The sequence below is a fragment of the Streptopelia decaocto genome, assembly GCF_964273445.1.
Source record: "Streptopelia decaocto genome assembly, chromosome: 18".
In the NCBI taxonomy this organism is placed as follows: domain Eukaryota; kingdom Metazoa; phylum Chordata; class Aves; order Columbiformes; family Columbidae; genus Streptopelia; species Streptopelia decaocto.
Window position 1 is genome coordinate 777,437 of NC_138673.1, and position 15,320 is coordinate 792,756.

Genomic DNA, 15,320 nt, shown 5'->3' on the forward strand with positions numbered 1-15,320 from the left:
TCCTACCTGTGAGTCCATCTCCTGACGCTTGATCTGGGTGAGTGTCATGCTGGAGAAGTCCATGCTGTCTGTAGAGAAAGACACCCCCAGCTCCGCTCAGACCGCCGGCAGCTCCTGCCGCCACGCGAGGTGCAGGCAGTGGGGCAGCCACGGGCAGGGACCCCGCGGCATGGCTGGGCAGAGATAGGGAGCACCAAGAGCGGAGGTTTTGGGGCAGTTCTGTGCTCTCGCAGCCCTGCGCTCACCTTTCTCCTCCACCTGTGACTTCCCCGCCTTGGTGGAGGCCACCACAGCGGCCGTGGCCTGGGTGACGCCCCGGGAGGCCTGCTGGAGCTTGCACAGGTTGCTGCTGTCCTTGTCCGCCTTCACCTGCCGGACAGTGATGGGAGGGCACTTAGACCCCCGCCGGGCGAGCAGGAGACCCCCCCGTGGTTTGGGGCAGCTCAGCGTGTCCCGGAGCACGGCTGGGGAGCAGCCTCGGCGCTGCCTGCGGGACGGAGCAGCTCCCAGGGCCGGGTGCGGGCAGCAGCAGCGGAGCACCCGTGTTGCTAATTGGGCCAAAGACCTGACTGTGACGCCTGCCAGGAAGTTAATATTAGACTAATAATAGATGAGATGTCTGGCAGTAATTCACTTTCAGTTGTAGAACAAAAGCTACCCTGGAACTGAGAAGTCAACCACGGACAGTTGATTACCTAGGGACTATTGCCAAATTTTGTGGACGTGCTTCACTGAAAGTAAACTTTGCTGATTGTAATACCATTTTAATACAAAACCACATCTACCCACCCCCAGGAGACATCTACTACTACATGCTTAGTAAGATAGCGTTATATACCTTGCATGCAAATACTGTAACCCATCAGCCCTCCAGGGCTGCCCTGAGGGCGCGTTATATACTGACAGTGCTTTGTATAAATGATTGAGACCTTGCACTGCTGGTATGCTAGTGTTGTCAATTACCACTTAAAAGAATGAATCCTGTCTGCAATTGCTAACCCAAAGATATGTAAATCCTTTCAGTTTTAGGTCCATCTAATGAAGATAAGAGTGACTTGCAAAACACCTAATCATGAACCACAAAGAACACTGTCCTTGCAGTGCAGACTGCCTGGAACCTCACAATTAGTTCAGTCTTGCTTTAACACATATCCTGAGACTGTTAGATAAAGCGTCCTTTAGCTGAATGCTGCTCATTACACGCCAAAATGAATATGTAACCAATATGCAAATGTGTAAGCAACTGGCTCTTCAGGGTGTGAATGTAGCGATAAGATTTTGTATATAATGGCTGTTACTTTCCTTGCTGGTATGCTGGCTTTATTCCAGCCTCCAGCCTTGAGCAACTCTGTAATAAACAACAACTCTATGAGCTACGATTTGGCTTTTTTTGCACACCAGGTGATAGAACCCTGTTCTGGGGACAACACTAATTCCATCTAGCATCCAGACTTGTACAGTTCTGTAATAAGATCAGTATCTCATCTCTGTGTGCAGAATTTGGCTCATTTGCAAGCGCACAGGGTACAGAACCCTGTTGTGGGACAACACGCGGAGCTGCAGGCAGCGCGGGAGCCTCCTGGGCAGCGGCTCCTACCTTGGAGGCTGCGACCAGCTGGGCGGTGCTGGCCGCGATCTCCCGGGAACAGACCATCAGCTCCTCGAACGTCCCCTTGCCTTGCACCACCAGGTCGGCAGCATCGCTGTGGGAGGGAGAGAGAGGGGCTGGAGCATCCTCCCACCACCCCGTCCCCTCCCCACAGGGACAGCAGGACCCTGACATCCTTCCCCGCCCTCTGGTGACGGTGGCACTTACACCAAGACGGTGGCACCCCAGCCCACGGCCTTGGAGGCGGAGATGAGACCCTCGGTCCAGCGGGAATTCTTGGCGTAAAACTCCTTGGGGGATGCCGCACCCTGCCATCGGGAAAGGCACGGTCACACACTGGGGACAGCGGGGTGGCAGGGCTTGGGACCCCCAAACTCCTGAGTAAGTCAGGATTTCATTTAGGATGCGCATGGGAGCTGGGGGGACACCGAACCTGGGAGGTCACAGGCTCCCCTACAGGGGAAGGGACATCAGGGACCTCGGTGAGACCCTGGGGACCGGAGCCAGGGTGACACCCTGGGGCTGGGGCAGGAGCTCCTGGCATCCAGTGCTGATGCCCCAGCGAGCAGCACGTCCCCAGCGAGCACATGGCGACCCCCAGCTGGCCAAGCACCTGCTGCCCACGCCCTGCCCGCAGCCCTCTCCTCGCTCACCCGTCCGCTCTCCACGATCTCTCTCTGGAGGTCCTTGGAGGCCAGGACCAGGACATGGATGGCCTGCATGAGGCCCGTGCAGGAGCCCAGGATCCTGCGAGACAAACCCCACTGAGCCTCACTTGTGGGGCAGGAGCGCCCAGCACTGTGGGGCAGTTGCTCTGCCCGTGGCACTGGGCCTTTTCCTGCCAGCCTAGCGCCCTCCAGCACCACTGCTCACCTCTCATTCACTTCCAGTTTGACCCCAGTGTCACCAGCCCGTGCCTTGCTCAGCATCTCCTGGTAGAGGGGGGGAGGCTGTGCTGAGCCCCACGCACAGCCCCAGCTCCGTGCCGGTGGTCCCGGCAGGCACAGCACCCACGGGTGCCCTGCGGCACATGGCGCCCCTCACCTCAATGCGGGCGGCTGCCGTTTCGATGGCTGCCGCTGTTGCCGCCATCTCCTTGTCCACCAGATCGCCCAGCTCCTCCTGCTTGATGTCCAGCCCTTTGGGGCGCAGCTCCTGGGGACGTGACAAAAGGGACGGTCCAGGGGTGGCACAGTCTCTCTGGCCCTGTCCCACCAAACCCACCGGCGCACCCACCTCCCCGATGGTGCTGATCCGGCCCAGGCAGGTTGTCACCGGGCTGCAGTCGGCACCTTCCACTGTCCCTGGGTCTTGCAGGGCGCTGAGGTAGCTGACGGCCTCGCTGCCGCACTGCCGGCACAGCTCCAGCAGCCCTGCGCGGGCAGCGACAGGCCGAGGGTCCTGCACGTCTGGACCAGCCGCCCGGCCCCTGCCCGCCCCAGCCCCTGCCCGCTCCAGAATCCTGCCCGCCCTGCTCCCTGCCCACCCCAGCATCCTTCCTGTGCCAGCCCCGGCCCAACCCAGCCCCTGCCCGCCCCAGCCCCTGCCTGTGCCGACCCCTGCCCGCCCACGGGCGGCACTCACGGTCGGCGGGCTCCATGGGGGCCAGGTGGGAGGTGGCGCTGCCCTGCAGGAGGGTCTCGCTGACCAGGTGGGCGAAGAGGCCCAGGCAGGGCAGGAGGGAGCCCACGGCTGTGGCAGGATGGGGGACAGAGGGCTCAGTCGCAGCGGGCAGTGCCCACCCTGCCCACAAGCACCAGGGCTGCCCCTCCCCAGCCCAGCCCTGGGTGCTGGTCCCACCTGTGCGGTCGGAAAGGAATTTGCCGTGTGCGTCCTGCAGCCGCTCTGCACACTCGGAGGCTGCCAGCGTCCTGGACAGCAGGCAATCTGCAGGCAGAGAGCAGGCAGGGCTGGAACATGGCGCGTTCCTGTGCGCAGCACAGCCGCTCTCCACGAGGGACAGCAAGGAGCGGCCTTTGTGCAGCGCTGGGTTTGGTGAGCACCGGGGAACTCACCCGCTGAGCCGGTACAGCCAATGTGAGCGGGATCCTCCATACGAGCCAGGGCATCCTGCACCATCCGCTCGGCCTCCCGCGCTGTGCCCTGCACCAGGGTGAACCGCTCCTCGGCCACGCGCTGCTGCAGCGCCTGCTCCCTGCTCTCCTGCCGCGCCAGTGCGGGTGTCACAGCCCCCACAGGGAACCCCCGCACCCCCCTGCTGCCGCCAGCCCCCAGAAGCCCCTGCAGCTCGACAGGGCAGGGGACACCAGGGTGCCCGTGGTGCCCCCCAGGGTACCTTGTCTCTCAGCTGGGTCTGCAGCGTCTCTAGCTCCGTCCTGTTGCTCTCCTGCTGGTGGCTCAGCGTGTCCCGCAGCTGCTGCAGCTCGGCGCGCAGGGCGGCCATCTCCTCCCCATGCCACTCTGCTGCCCGGCTCAGGCTGTCCCGCTCCTGCTCCAGGCTGGCGAGTTGGGTGCTCTGCTCTGCTCCCGCCTGGGCAGGCACAAAACAGCGCTCAGGGCTGTGCCGAGGGTGAACACTTTGTTTTTGGGACCTGCTCACAGTCCAGACTTGTGCCACGCTGACTGTCCCTGCTCAGTGCGTCGCAGCCTCTGCGGGTCACAGCCCTGCAGCACCCCCGCAGCACTGACCGCATTGCCTGGGACTGGCAGAAGCTCCCTGGGGAGCCCTTTTGCTTTTATCAGGGAAAATTCACTTTTATTATCACTGTTGTTACCCTGATACAGCAGCAGATGAAGGGTGCTGGCTTCTGGCCCTGGAGCCAGCTCTGCCCCAGCATGCTGCAGGGCCTGCCCGTCTTCCCAGAACCCCAGGCTGGCTGGGTTGCAGGAGCTCTGTAGATCCCCAGCCCAGCCCTGCTCACGCAGGGTCACAGAGCAGATCACACAGGTGGGTCCAGGCGGTTTGAATGTCTCAGAGAAGGAGACTCCACACCCGCTCTGGGCAGCCTGGGCCAGGCTCTGGCACCTCCCAGCAAACAACTTTCTGCTCATGTTCACATGGAGCCTCCTGTGTTTCAGTCTGTGCCCGCTGCCCCTCACCCTGGCGTTGGGCACCATGAACAGAGTCTGGTCCATCCTCTGACACCCACCCTGAGCTATTGATCCCATTGATCAGATCCCTCTCAGCTTCTCTTCTCCAGCTCAACAGCCCCAGCTCTCTCAGTGTCTCCTCATCACAAAGATGCTCCAGACCCCTCAGCATCTCTGTAGCTCTTTGGGACAGGCAGCTCCATTTTCCTGCCAGCTTCCGCCCTCCACAACGAGTCTGGAAGCCCCTGCCATCCTCCACAGCTTCACAGGCATGAAATACCCTCTGTCACAGCAGCAAGTCCATGCAAAGGCGATGCCACCACACGCTCCCTGCCTGGGTTTCACAGCAGGGAGAGCTGTCCTGCCTGACCCTGCCCTTGCAGAGACTTTGTTCAACAATCACTGGTGCTGGAGCTGTTGCTCTGCATGCTTGTGCACCCCAGAGTGCTAACCCCCATGGTACAATAGCTAAACCCACCCAGATGTGGGGAGGAAGAAGCCAGGGAACTGGTTAGCAGGCTGGGATGGGTAGCAGCTCACCCAAGTGCAGCGACAGCAGGCAGACCCCCCTTCACCCAGGGTGCCTGTCCTGGGGTGCAGGAGCCACCCATGGGGTCTCACCTTGGTGCTGGACTCCAGGGTGGCCTGGAGGACCTGCAGCTCCTGCCTGCTGGCTGCCAGCTCCCGCTTCAGCGTGTCCAGCACCTCCGCCTGCTCCTGAGACTGCGGGCAAGCAGAGAGACTGCTGGTGCTGGTGCCCCATGGGGGAACCCTCCTCTGCACCCCGGCGTGTCCCCACTCACCTTCCTCTGCGCCTGCTCGCTCACCCGCTGGAAGGAGTCCTCCAGCTCCTTCTTCTCTCGCTCCACATCCCCCTGGGCCTGCCTGGCCACTGTCACCTGCTTGGTCACCTCTGCATTCTGGGGACAGCGGAGAGGGAGCTCAAGATGCTCAGTGTTTGGGGGCATGGCCAGGAAAAGGGGGCACCGGGTGGGGTTTGGGGAGCCCACCTTGCGCAGCAGATCAGCGTGGTTCTGCACCAGCTCGCTGTACTTCTCCTTCAGCTTGCTGTACCGCTGCTCGTTGGCTTGTGCCCGCCCTGCCACGGACACCACGGTGAGCACCCGGACCCCCACCCCGAGGCTCACCCCACCCCACGCTGGGCACCAGCTCCCCCCCTCACTCACTTTCAATCTCCGTCAGGCTCCTCTGTGCTTTCTCAGTGTCTTCACGCTGCTTCTTCAGCTCCTCCAGCTCCGTGCGCAGGAACTCGCTCTCGTCCTGCGCCTGCTGCTTCAGGTGCCGCTGCTCGGCCAGCTCGGCCTCCAGCTCGCTGGCCCGGCCACGCAGCTGCACCGCACCCCGTGCGCTCTGCAGGATGGCAGGACATGGAGTCACAGTCAGTGCGGCTGGAAGACACCCTCGAGATCATCGAGTCCAACTGTTAACCCATCACTACCCCATGTCCTGAGAACCTCATGTCTGTCTGTCCAACCCTCCAGGGATGGTGACTCCAGCACTGCCCTGGGCAGCCTGTTCCAATGCCCCACAGCCCTTTGGGGAAGAAATTGTTCCCACATCCAACCTCAACCTCCCCTGGTGCAACTTGAGGCCGTTTCCTCTGCTCCTGGCGCTTGTTCCTGGGGAGCAGAGCCCGACCCCCCTGGCTCCAAGCTCCTTTCAGGCAGTTCAGAGATCAGAAGGTCTCCCCTCAGCTCCTGTTCTCCAGCTGAACCCCCCAGGTCCCTCAGCCGCTCCCATCACACTTGTGCTCCAGCCCCTCACCAGCTCCGTTCCCTTCTCTCAACTCAAGGTTTTTCTTGTTGTGAGGTCAGCAGCTCCTGGTGCTGTTTGGTGGCTGCCAGCGGCATCCAAAGCCCCCGCAGTACCATCCGGGGGCCACCCGGGGGGCAGCAGCATCCCGCAGAGCCCCGATTGCAGCAGGGTGATGCTGGGCAGCCAGGGTGAACCTGATCCCCCCAGCACACTTGGGGACCCCCAGTATGGACAGGGATGGCTGCTAGGGATGCAGAAGCCATCAGGGATAGGACAGACAGGTTGGTCACAGCTTCACAGCTTTGGGACCAAGATAGTTGGTTAGCATTTAGGAACTGCTTCTACCGGGCACAAGATCAGAGCATCTCGACACGTAGGAAGTCAAGGAAGGGAGCCAGGAGACCTGCGTGGTTACACAGGGAACTGCTGGGTGTGCTCAAGTGGAAGAGGAGAGTTTATAGATCATGGAAGGAGGGGCTGGCCACTTGGGGAGAATATAAGGCTGTTGTCAGAGGGTGTAGGGAGGCAACTAGGAAACCTAAGGCCCCCTTAGAATTAAACCTGGCGAGAGTGGTCAAGGACAACGGAAAGAGCTTCTTCAAATACATGGCAGACAAAACTAACAGCAGAGGCAATGTAGGCCCACCGATGAACGAGGTGGGTGCCCTGGTGACAGGAGATACAGAGAAGGCAGAGTTACTGAATGCTTCTTTGTCTCTGTCTGCTCTGCCGGAGGCTGTCCTGAGGATCCCTGTACCGCTGAGGCCCCAGAGGAAGGCCGGACAATGGAGGAGTTTGCTTTAGTCGATGAGGACTGGGTTAGGGAGCAGTTAGGCAATGTGGACATCCATAAATCCATGGGTCCGGATGGGATGCACCCGCGGGTGCGGAGGGAGCTGGCTGAGGTCATTGCTGGACCGCTCTCCATCATCTTTGCCAAGTCTTGGGAAATGGGAGAGGTGCCTGAGGACTGGAGGAGAGCAAATGTCACTCCAGTCTTCAAAAAGGGCAAGAAGGAGGACCCGGGTAATTATAGACCGGTCAGCCTCACCTCCATCCCTGGGAAACTGATGGAACGACTTCTCCTTGGTGCCATCTCAAGGCATATCAGGGATAGAGGGTCATTAGGGGCAGTCAGCATGGCTTCACCAAGGGGAAGTCGTGCTTGCCCAACCTCATTGACTTTTATGAGGACATCACAAGATGGATGGATGACGGCAGAGTGGTGGATGTGGTCTACCCTGACTTGAGTAAGGCATTTGACACAGTCTCCCACAGCATCCTCACAGCTGAACTGAGGGAGTGTGGTGTGGACGATCGGGTAGTGAGGTGACTGCGAACTGGCTGAAGAGAAGAAGCCAGAGAGTTGTGGTCAATGGGGCAGAGTCCAGTTGAGGCCTGTATCTAGTGCAGTGCCTCAGGGGTCAGTACTGGGGCCTGTATTATTCAATATATTCATCAGTTATTTGGACGAGGGAACAGAGTGACTGTCAGCAAGTTTGCTGATGACACCAAGCTGGGAGGAGTGGTGACACTGGAAGCTGTGCTGCCATCAGAGACCTGGACAGGCTGGAGAGCTGGGTGGGGAAACATTTAATGAAATATAACAAGGGCAAGTGTAGAGTCTTGAATCTGGGCAGGAACAACCCCAGGTTCCAGTGTAAGTTGGGGAATGACCTATTAGAGAGCAGCGTAGGGGAAAGGGACCTGGGGGTCCTGGGGACAGCAGGGTGACCATGAGCCAGCACTGGGCCCTTGTGGCCAGGAAGCCAATGGTACCTGGGGTGGGTTAGAAGGGGGTGGTCAGTAGGTCAGAGAGGTTCTCCTGCCCCTCTGCTCTGCCCTGGGGAGACCACACCTGGAATCTTGTGTCCAGTTGTGGCCCCTCAGTTCCAGCAGGACAGGGAACTGCTGCAGAGAGTCCAGCGCAGCCACCAAGATGCTGAAGGGAGTGGAGCATCTCCCGTGTGAGGAAAGGCTGAGGGAGCTGGGGCTCTGGAGCTGGACAAGAGGAGACTGAGGGGGGACTCATTCATGGGGATCAAGATGGAAAGGGGGAGTGTCAGGAGGATGGAGCCAGGCTCTTCTTGGTGACAACCAGTGACAAGACAAGGGGCAATGGGTGCAAACTGGAACACAGGAGGTTCCACTTAAATATGAGTAGAAAATTCTTCCTGGTGAGGGTGGCAGAGCCTGGCCCAGGCTGCCCAGGGAGGTTGTGGAGTCTCCTTCTGTGCAGACATTCCAACCCGCCTGGACACCTTCCTGTGTAACCTCAGCTGGGTGTTCCTGCTCCATGGGGGGATTGCACTGGATGAGCTTTCCAGGGCCCTTCAACCCCTGACATTCTGGGATTCTGTGATTCATGCATGGAGGGGCACAGCCAGTGCCACATGCTGCCCCATTCCCAGCAGGAGCTGCCGGGTCTCATCCTGTTCCTGAACTGCAACATGGGCACCCACCACATGACACCGCGGGATGATTGTCACCCACCTCGGCCTTGAAGTTCTCCAGCTCCTCCTTCAGGGCTGCGATCTCCCCGTAAAGCTGCTCGATTAACCGGTCCCTGGGAAGGAGAGACACCAGCTATATCTCCAGTGCAACCAGCTGTGTCGGTGACACGGGGACGTGTCCTGGGAGGGGAGATGTCCCCTGTGCCACCATGGCTGCTGTGCTGGGACTGCTCACTTGTCATCCTTATTCATCCCATTCTGGCTGTTGAAGTTGAAGGGGTCGCTGCTGAAAGAGCTGCCAAAGATGTCGTCAAACTTATTGTCAAAGAGGCTCTGTGGGGAGAGCATAGGGACCTGGCGTGAAGCCACCACCACATGGGAGCCCTCAGCCCCTCATGTCCCCGGTGGCACCGCCGAGCCAGGGGCTGGATCCCCCCTGTTGCTCCCAGGGTGCTGAACATGTTGAACACATGGGACACAGAGCATCTCTGATCCATTCCCACTGAACTCCCGGGGATGAGAGCCCCAAGGCCATGTCACCATGTGTTCCCTTCCCTCCGGCAGCGCTCAGTGCTCTGGACAACCCTTGGTGGGGAGGGATGTGAAGGCCCTACACAGGCACCCAGGGCTGAGGGGCGATGTTGGGAAGCCACACATCTCCAGTGCTCAGCACTGGAGGGCACCAAACCACTAACAGAAGCACCATGAGGTGAATTCAGCCTGGCTCAGAGCTGGCAGCACCCAGCACCCTCCCTGTGATGCTCCCCAGCACCCAAGACCATTCCCACCATTCCAGCTTCCACCACAGCACGGTTTTGGAGAAGTAACCCCAGAGTTGGAGCTGAAGGGCACCCATTGTCCTCTCTGCAGCCCGAGGGACATGGGCAGCGCTGTGGCAGCTCACCTGGGAGCCTGTGTCCATCTCCACCAGGTCTGTGATGGGCTCGCTGTCGGGTGAGGACGCCTCGGCGGGGATGACCACCACGGGGCTGATGTGCTCCGACAGCGCCGAGGCACGCAGGAAATTGGGAGGGTTCTGGGGAGCAGCAGGGGAACAGGGTTGGGTGGGGAGCACCAGCACCAACGTGGGGCTTCCCAGAACCCCAGGCTGGTTGGGTTGCAGGAGCTCTGCAGATCCCCAGCCCAGCCCTGCTCACGCAGGGTCACAGAGCAGATCACACAGGTGGGTCCAGGCGGTTTGAATGTCTCACAGAAGGAGACTCCACACCCGCTCTGGGCAGCCTGGGCCAGGCTCTGGCACCTCCCAGCAAACAAGTTTCTGCTCATGTTCACATGGAGCCTCCTGTGTTTCAGTCTGTGCCCGTTGCCCCTCACCCTGGCGTTGGGCACCACTGAACAGAGTCTGGTCCATCCTCTGACACCCACCCTGAGCTATTGATCCCATTGATCAGATCCCTCTCAGCTTCTCTTCTCCAGCTCAACAGCCCCAGCTCTCTCAGTGTCTCCTCATCACAAAGATGCTCCAGACCCCTCAGCATCTCTGTGTCCCTCCGCTGGACTCTCTCCAGTAATTCCTTGTCCTTCTTGAACTGGGGAGCCCAGAACTGGACCCAGTCCTCTAGATACGTTGATGGTCCAAATCCTGCCCTGGCGCTGATCTGGCTGCCCAGACACAAGGGGATGGAGTCAGGACCCACAGGGACAGATCCCGGCAAGGGCTGCGGGTCGGTGCAAGGGGATCCCAACCCCTGGCAGCTCCATCCAGCCGGATCCTACCCAGGGAGGGACACAGGGATGAGCCTCAGACCCCATGACCCCACACTGTCACCAGCCCCAGGAAGCTGGGCAAGGAGACCCTTTTTGGTCACTCTCCCAGTGCCTGTTGCTACTCCTGGCCATGGGGACAGCAAGCAGGGTTTGGGGACCACAGGGTCTCACCTCCGGCAGCTGCGGGATCTGGATCAGCCTCTTGAAGTACTGGAGGTTGCTGGAGCGGTAGAAGAGGTCCTTCAGCCTGCAAGGGGCAGAGAATGCTCAGCGACGGCTCTTGCCCAACCCTGACACCCCACCCCAAATGTGGGTGGCTCCAACCCCTCACCTGGCTCCAGGAGGGTGACACTGGGCCACCATGCTGCCACCAAACCCATGGTGGGTCCTTGGAAGACCCCATCGCCAACCCACCCCTGGCAAAAATGGACTGTTGAGGTTTTCTCCTATAAATCCAGGACCCGAGGAGCAGAGAGAAGGACCTGACACTTGAGCAACCTGGTCTGGTGGGAGATGTCCCTGCCCATGGCAAAGGTGTTGGACTGGATGACCTTTAAAGGTCCCTTCCAACCACCCTGTGAGTCCATGAAGCCATGAACAAGAGCAGAACAGCCACACTGGGTGGGACTGAGGCACAGCCACCTCCCCATGCTGTCCTCACCGAGGGACAGATGAGAAATGTCCCCATCACTCCCACCATGGCCCCGGCCATCAGCAGGTTGGGGGTCTCCTGCCTGGAGACCATGTCTGCACCATCACCAGGAGCAGCTCCCCAGAAGCAGGGCTGCCTCTCACCGCAGCCCCAGTTTTGGGGGGTAACGGCAGGGCCTGGTCCCCTCCCGGCCACCCCGGTGTCTCATCGGTATCTCAGTGCTGTCAGTACCCGCCCTAAGGTCCCTGCCCGGGGGTCGGAGCCAGCGCACAGCCCTGCTCTCTGTGGGGATTGCAGCCTGTGACCTTGAACCGAGGGGTCCATCACATCCTCCCTCGGCACCATCACATCCTCCCACTGCTCTCGGCGGCCAGTTTTTGTTTTGACTGCCCTAAATAATCACGTAGCAGAGGGCAAGGCACCTCACTGCTGGCTCTTTATCAATCTCATTTAAAATATGGTGAGAGGACCAGTTCCAGCAGCATCTCCGGAGGGCACCTGAGACACCCCTGGTACAAAACACAACCACTTGTCTCCTTTGTGCAGTTCCTAACGCAGGGGAGACCTGACCTCACATCTCACAGAGTGGGATGCATCCAGCCCAAGCCCTGCCACGGGCAGGCACATCTACCACCAGAGCAGGCTGCTCAGAGCCCCGTCCAGCCTGACCCTGAACACTCCAGGGATGGGGCACCCACAGCTGCTCTGGGCAGCCTGTGCCACTGTCTCACCACCCTCATTGTGCAGCATTTCTTCCCCGTGTCCAACTTAACTTATCCTTGTTAAGTTTAAAACTCTTGTCCCCTGTCCTGTCACTGCAGGCCCTGGTCAAAACTCTCTCCATCTTTCCTACAGCCCCCTTTCAGTACTGAGGGTCCAGCACGAGGTCTCCCTGGAGCCTTCTCCAGGCTGCCCAGCCCAGCTCTCTCAGCCTCTCTCCAGGGCAGAGCTGTTCCAGCCCTTGGACCGTTTCAGCGGCTCCTCTGGCCCCGCTCTGCCAGGTCCGTGTCTGTCTGTGCTGGGGACCCAGAGCTGGACTCGGTGCTCTGGGGGGTCCCAGGAGAGCAGAGAGACGGGGAGCAGCCCCTCCCTCCACCTGCTGCCCACGCTGCTGCTGATGCAGCCCAGGAGACACTTGGCTCTCTGGGCTGCAAGCACACACTGTCGGTTCATGTCTCATCTGTCATCTACCAGCCCTTCTCCACAGAGCTTCTCTCCATCCATCCATCCATCCATCCATCCATCCATCCATCCATCCATCCTCCCTCAGTCTGTGCTGGTACTGGGGTTGCCCTGACCCAGGTGCAGGACCTTGCACTTGGCCTGGTTGAACTTCATGAGGTTCACATGGACCCCCCCAGCCTGTTCAGGTCCCCCTGGATGTCACCCCTCGTCCCCAGTGTATCGACTGCGCCACTCACCTCAGTGTCACTTGCACTTCTCAGGGCACTTCCATTTTTCCCCAGAACTTTTGGAAATAAATACATTCGCTCCCACTGCACATCCCCCAGCAGCACTGCTGGCACCCCGCTTTCTGCAAGACTCCCCAGGGACCCCCCCAGTTCTGCAGCACCCAAAGCTTCCATCCTTTGGCCAGCCCTTTTCACAAGCCCCTTCGGGTTTGTGCAACTGGCATTTTGTTTGAAATTCAACAGAATTGGAGGTAAAATCTCTTTTCCCCGTCCCATGCTCCCAGCACTACGACCGTGAGTCCTCCCCAGAGCTTGTGCAGACCCCCCGAGCCAGGAGCATCTCAAACCACTTCCACATGCTGCTTGTGTTCTACCAACACATCCCTCTCCCAATAGACCCACTGCAAGCAGAAAAAGCTGCTAAGGGTGCTGAGCACCCTGCCCACCCAGCACCCAGCCCAGGGCACCCCTGGGGTGTCCCCCCAGCCAGCCCCCCGCGCTTGGCTTCCCAGCCTGTGCCCAGACAGCACACCTACAAATTGCAGTTAAAACTGCAATTAAAGGGTTTGATGGTTTTAAATCATCAGACATGCTGTCAGTGGCTGAACGGCCTCGTTAGAATTAATAATGCTGTTATCTGGTAATTCAATATCTGTGGATGAGCCGAGTGGAGCAGCCGTCCTGGAGGGAGCTCCGGGAAAGCCGAGAGATTGAAGTGGGTTGGATTTCAGAGCAAGATCCTCCGTCGCTGGGCAGCTGAGCCCCGGCACAGGGCTCTGGTGTCCCACAGGGCTCCGGCGTCCCCCTGTGCTCCCTCCACACGGGCAGCACCCCCGGGCATTGCGGGTGGCAGGGGGAGCCATCACCCCAGGCTGGGCACTTACTTTCTGAACTGCTCCAGGAAGCGATCCCGGTGGCCCTGCAGCGTGTCCGCCGGCAGACCTGGAAGAAGAAGCAAGTGGAAATGTCACCGGGCATCTCCATGGTGGAGAGACCTCCATGGATGAGGGGACAACCCCCCAGCAGAGCCACCTGGTGACGGGTCTTTCCCAGAGACGATCACCCTCCTTGTGGGGTCTGAGCGCTCTGGGCTCGGTGTCCCGCTGCAGGATGGGATCGTGCCCCCCCAGACACCCCCAGGGCAGGGGACAGCAGTGAGCTGGCGGTCAGGCAGCTGCCACCATGATTCGAGGTCCTGAGAGATGCGGGTTTTGCAGGTTTTTTGCCTGCCCAAAGCCAGGGGTGTCCCGGTGGGCACCATCCCCGTGGCTGAGGGGTGTTCACAGGGCAGGCTCCGGGGACAGCTTGGTCCCCAGCGCTTGCACCTCCTTGGCCCTCCCGGTGATGCCCCACACCCCCTCAGAAAGGCTGGGAAGGAGATGGGGATGGATGTGAACAGCCCAGCCTGAGCGAGGCGGTGACTCTGGTGTCCCACTCCATGTTCCCTCGAGGTGGTGGCGCTGGGGACACTCACAGGAGTGCAGCTTGAAGAGCAGCTTGACAGTGTAGTCATAGAGGTGGCTGCAGTCCAGGATCACCTGGATGAGCGGGGCCAGGCGGCACTGCCCCGCGGCTGTCACCGACACCGAGCGCGACATGTCCAGGGAGCTGAACACTGCGGGGACAGAGAAGGGGATCAGGCTCCGGCAGCACCGGCGGGTGCCACACCATGATGGCTGCGCCCACAAACATCACCCAGAGCAAGAGACCTGCACCCCTGACACCCGCTGGCGCTGGAGGACCCGGCCTGCTGTCCCTCAGGTGTTTGCAGGCTCGGTGCGAGGGCAAATTCCCACCCGAGACCCCCGCGCTGCCCGGGGACACCTCAGCCGGTGTCTGAGCCTGTCCTGAGCCCCAGGAGGGTACCCGGGCAGGGCTCTGGTCCCCCCCGGACACACAGCCCCGGCGCCCTGCCCATCCCCCAGGCATTCGGGGAGATGCCCCCAAACCAGCCGGGAGCAGCCGGCAGCACATCGTGTCCACAGCACCAGGGCAGCAGTGGAGTCACCATCCCTGGAGGGGTTGAACGGACAGAGATGAGGTTCTTGGGGACACAGGGCAGTGCCAGGGGTGAGGAACAGTTGGACTCAATGATCTTATAGGTCTTTCCCAACCAAAATGATTCTGTGATTCTGTAATTCTATCCTCTGCCATTGTCATGCCAAATTGCATCTTCTGCTGGGGTTGCAGGATGTGCCCCATGGCACCAAAGTCCTTCTGCCAGGGCTGGGGCCAGCCTGGGGCACGGGGCGATGTCCAGTGTCCAGCTTCATCATCCAGACTTGTGGGTCCCCCAGGAGCTGCCCCCCTGCAGAGCTGCCGGCAGGGCGGGCAGGGAGCCGCAGCTTCATCTCCATCCAGCAACGCGCCCCCGACGGGCAGAGCAGCCAGAGCTCCTGGGAGCACTCTGGGGACGAGGCTGCGCCACAGGGATGAGCCCCACAGCACCGTCACCATCCCAGCATATGGCCATGAGATGAGGGTTCCCTCAATACAGCCCCATGCCGCCAGCACCCACAGCCTGCTGCACACAGCTGATGGAAGCTTGCCCCAAATTGCTCTAATTTACTTCAAAGCTGATCCTGCTCGAGCGGGCAGAGGTCCGTGACAGTCCTGAGGGCTGGGACTGAACTGTTTCA

At 60.2% G+C, this 15,320-nt stretch overlaps 1 protein-coding gene across 4 annotated transcripts in view; it reads right to left on the reverse strand.

Annotated features, from left to right (window-relative positions):
* The window catches only part of HIP1 (huntingtin interacting protein 1), a 51,533-nt gene that overhangs the window by 1,683 nt on the left and 34,530 nt on the right, over positions 1–15,320 (reverse strand). For all 4 annotated transcript variants that reach the window (XM_082068321.1, XM_082068318.1, XM_082068319.1 and 1 more), the window contains 22 exons: positions 14,156–14,296; positions 13,566–13,623; positions 10,789–10,864; positions 9,794–9,925; positions 9,125–9,222; positions 8,930–9,002; positions 5,848–6,031; positions 5,671–5,759; positions 5,464–5,580; positions 5,282–5,383; positions 3,906–4,100; positions 3,625–3,772; positions 3,410–3,496; positions 3,194–3,301; positions 2,846–2,982; positions 2,654–2,764; positions 2,483–2,541; positions 2,263–2,356; positions 1,817–1,917; positions 1,598–1,703; positions 246–369; positions 7–68 (listed from right to left, as the gene is read on the reverse strand). In XM_082068321.1, coding sequence (XP_081924447.1) covers positions 7–68; positions 246–369; positions 1,598–1,703; positions 1,817–1,917; positions 2,263–2,356; positions 2,483–2,541; positions 2,654–2,764; positions 2,846–2,982; positions 3,194–3,301; positions 3,410–3,496; positions 3,625–3,772; positions 3,906–4,100; positions 5,282–5,383; positions 5,464–5,580; positions 5,671–5,759; positions 5,848–6,031; positions 8,930–9,002; positions 9,125–9,222; positions 9,794–9,925; positions 10,789–10,864; positions 13,566–13,623; positions 14,156–14,296 — 2,402 coding nt within the window. The remainder of the gene's footprint in view (positions 1–6; positions 69–245; positions 370–1,597; positions 1,704–1,816; positions 1,918–2,262; positions 2,357–2,482; positions 2,542–2,653; positions 2,765–2,845; positions 2,983–3,193; positions 3,302–3,409; positions 3,497–3,624; positions 3,773–3,905; positions 4,101–5,281; positions 5,384–5,463; positions 5,581–5,670; positions 5,760–5,847; positions 6,032–8,929; positions 9,003–9,124; positions 9,223–9,793; positions 9,926–10,788; positions 10,865–13,565; positions 13,624–14,155; positions 14,297–15,320) is intronic.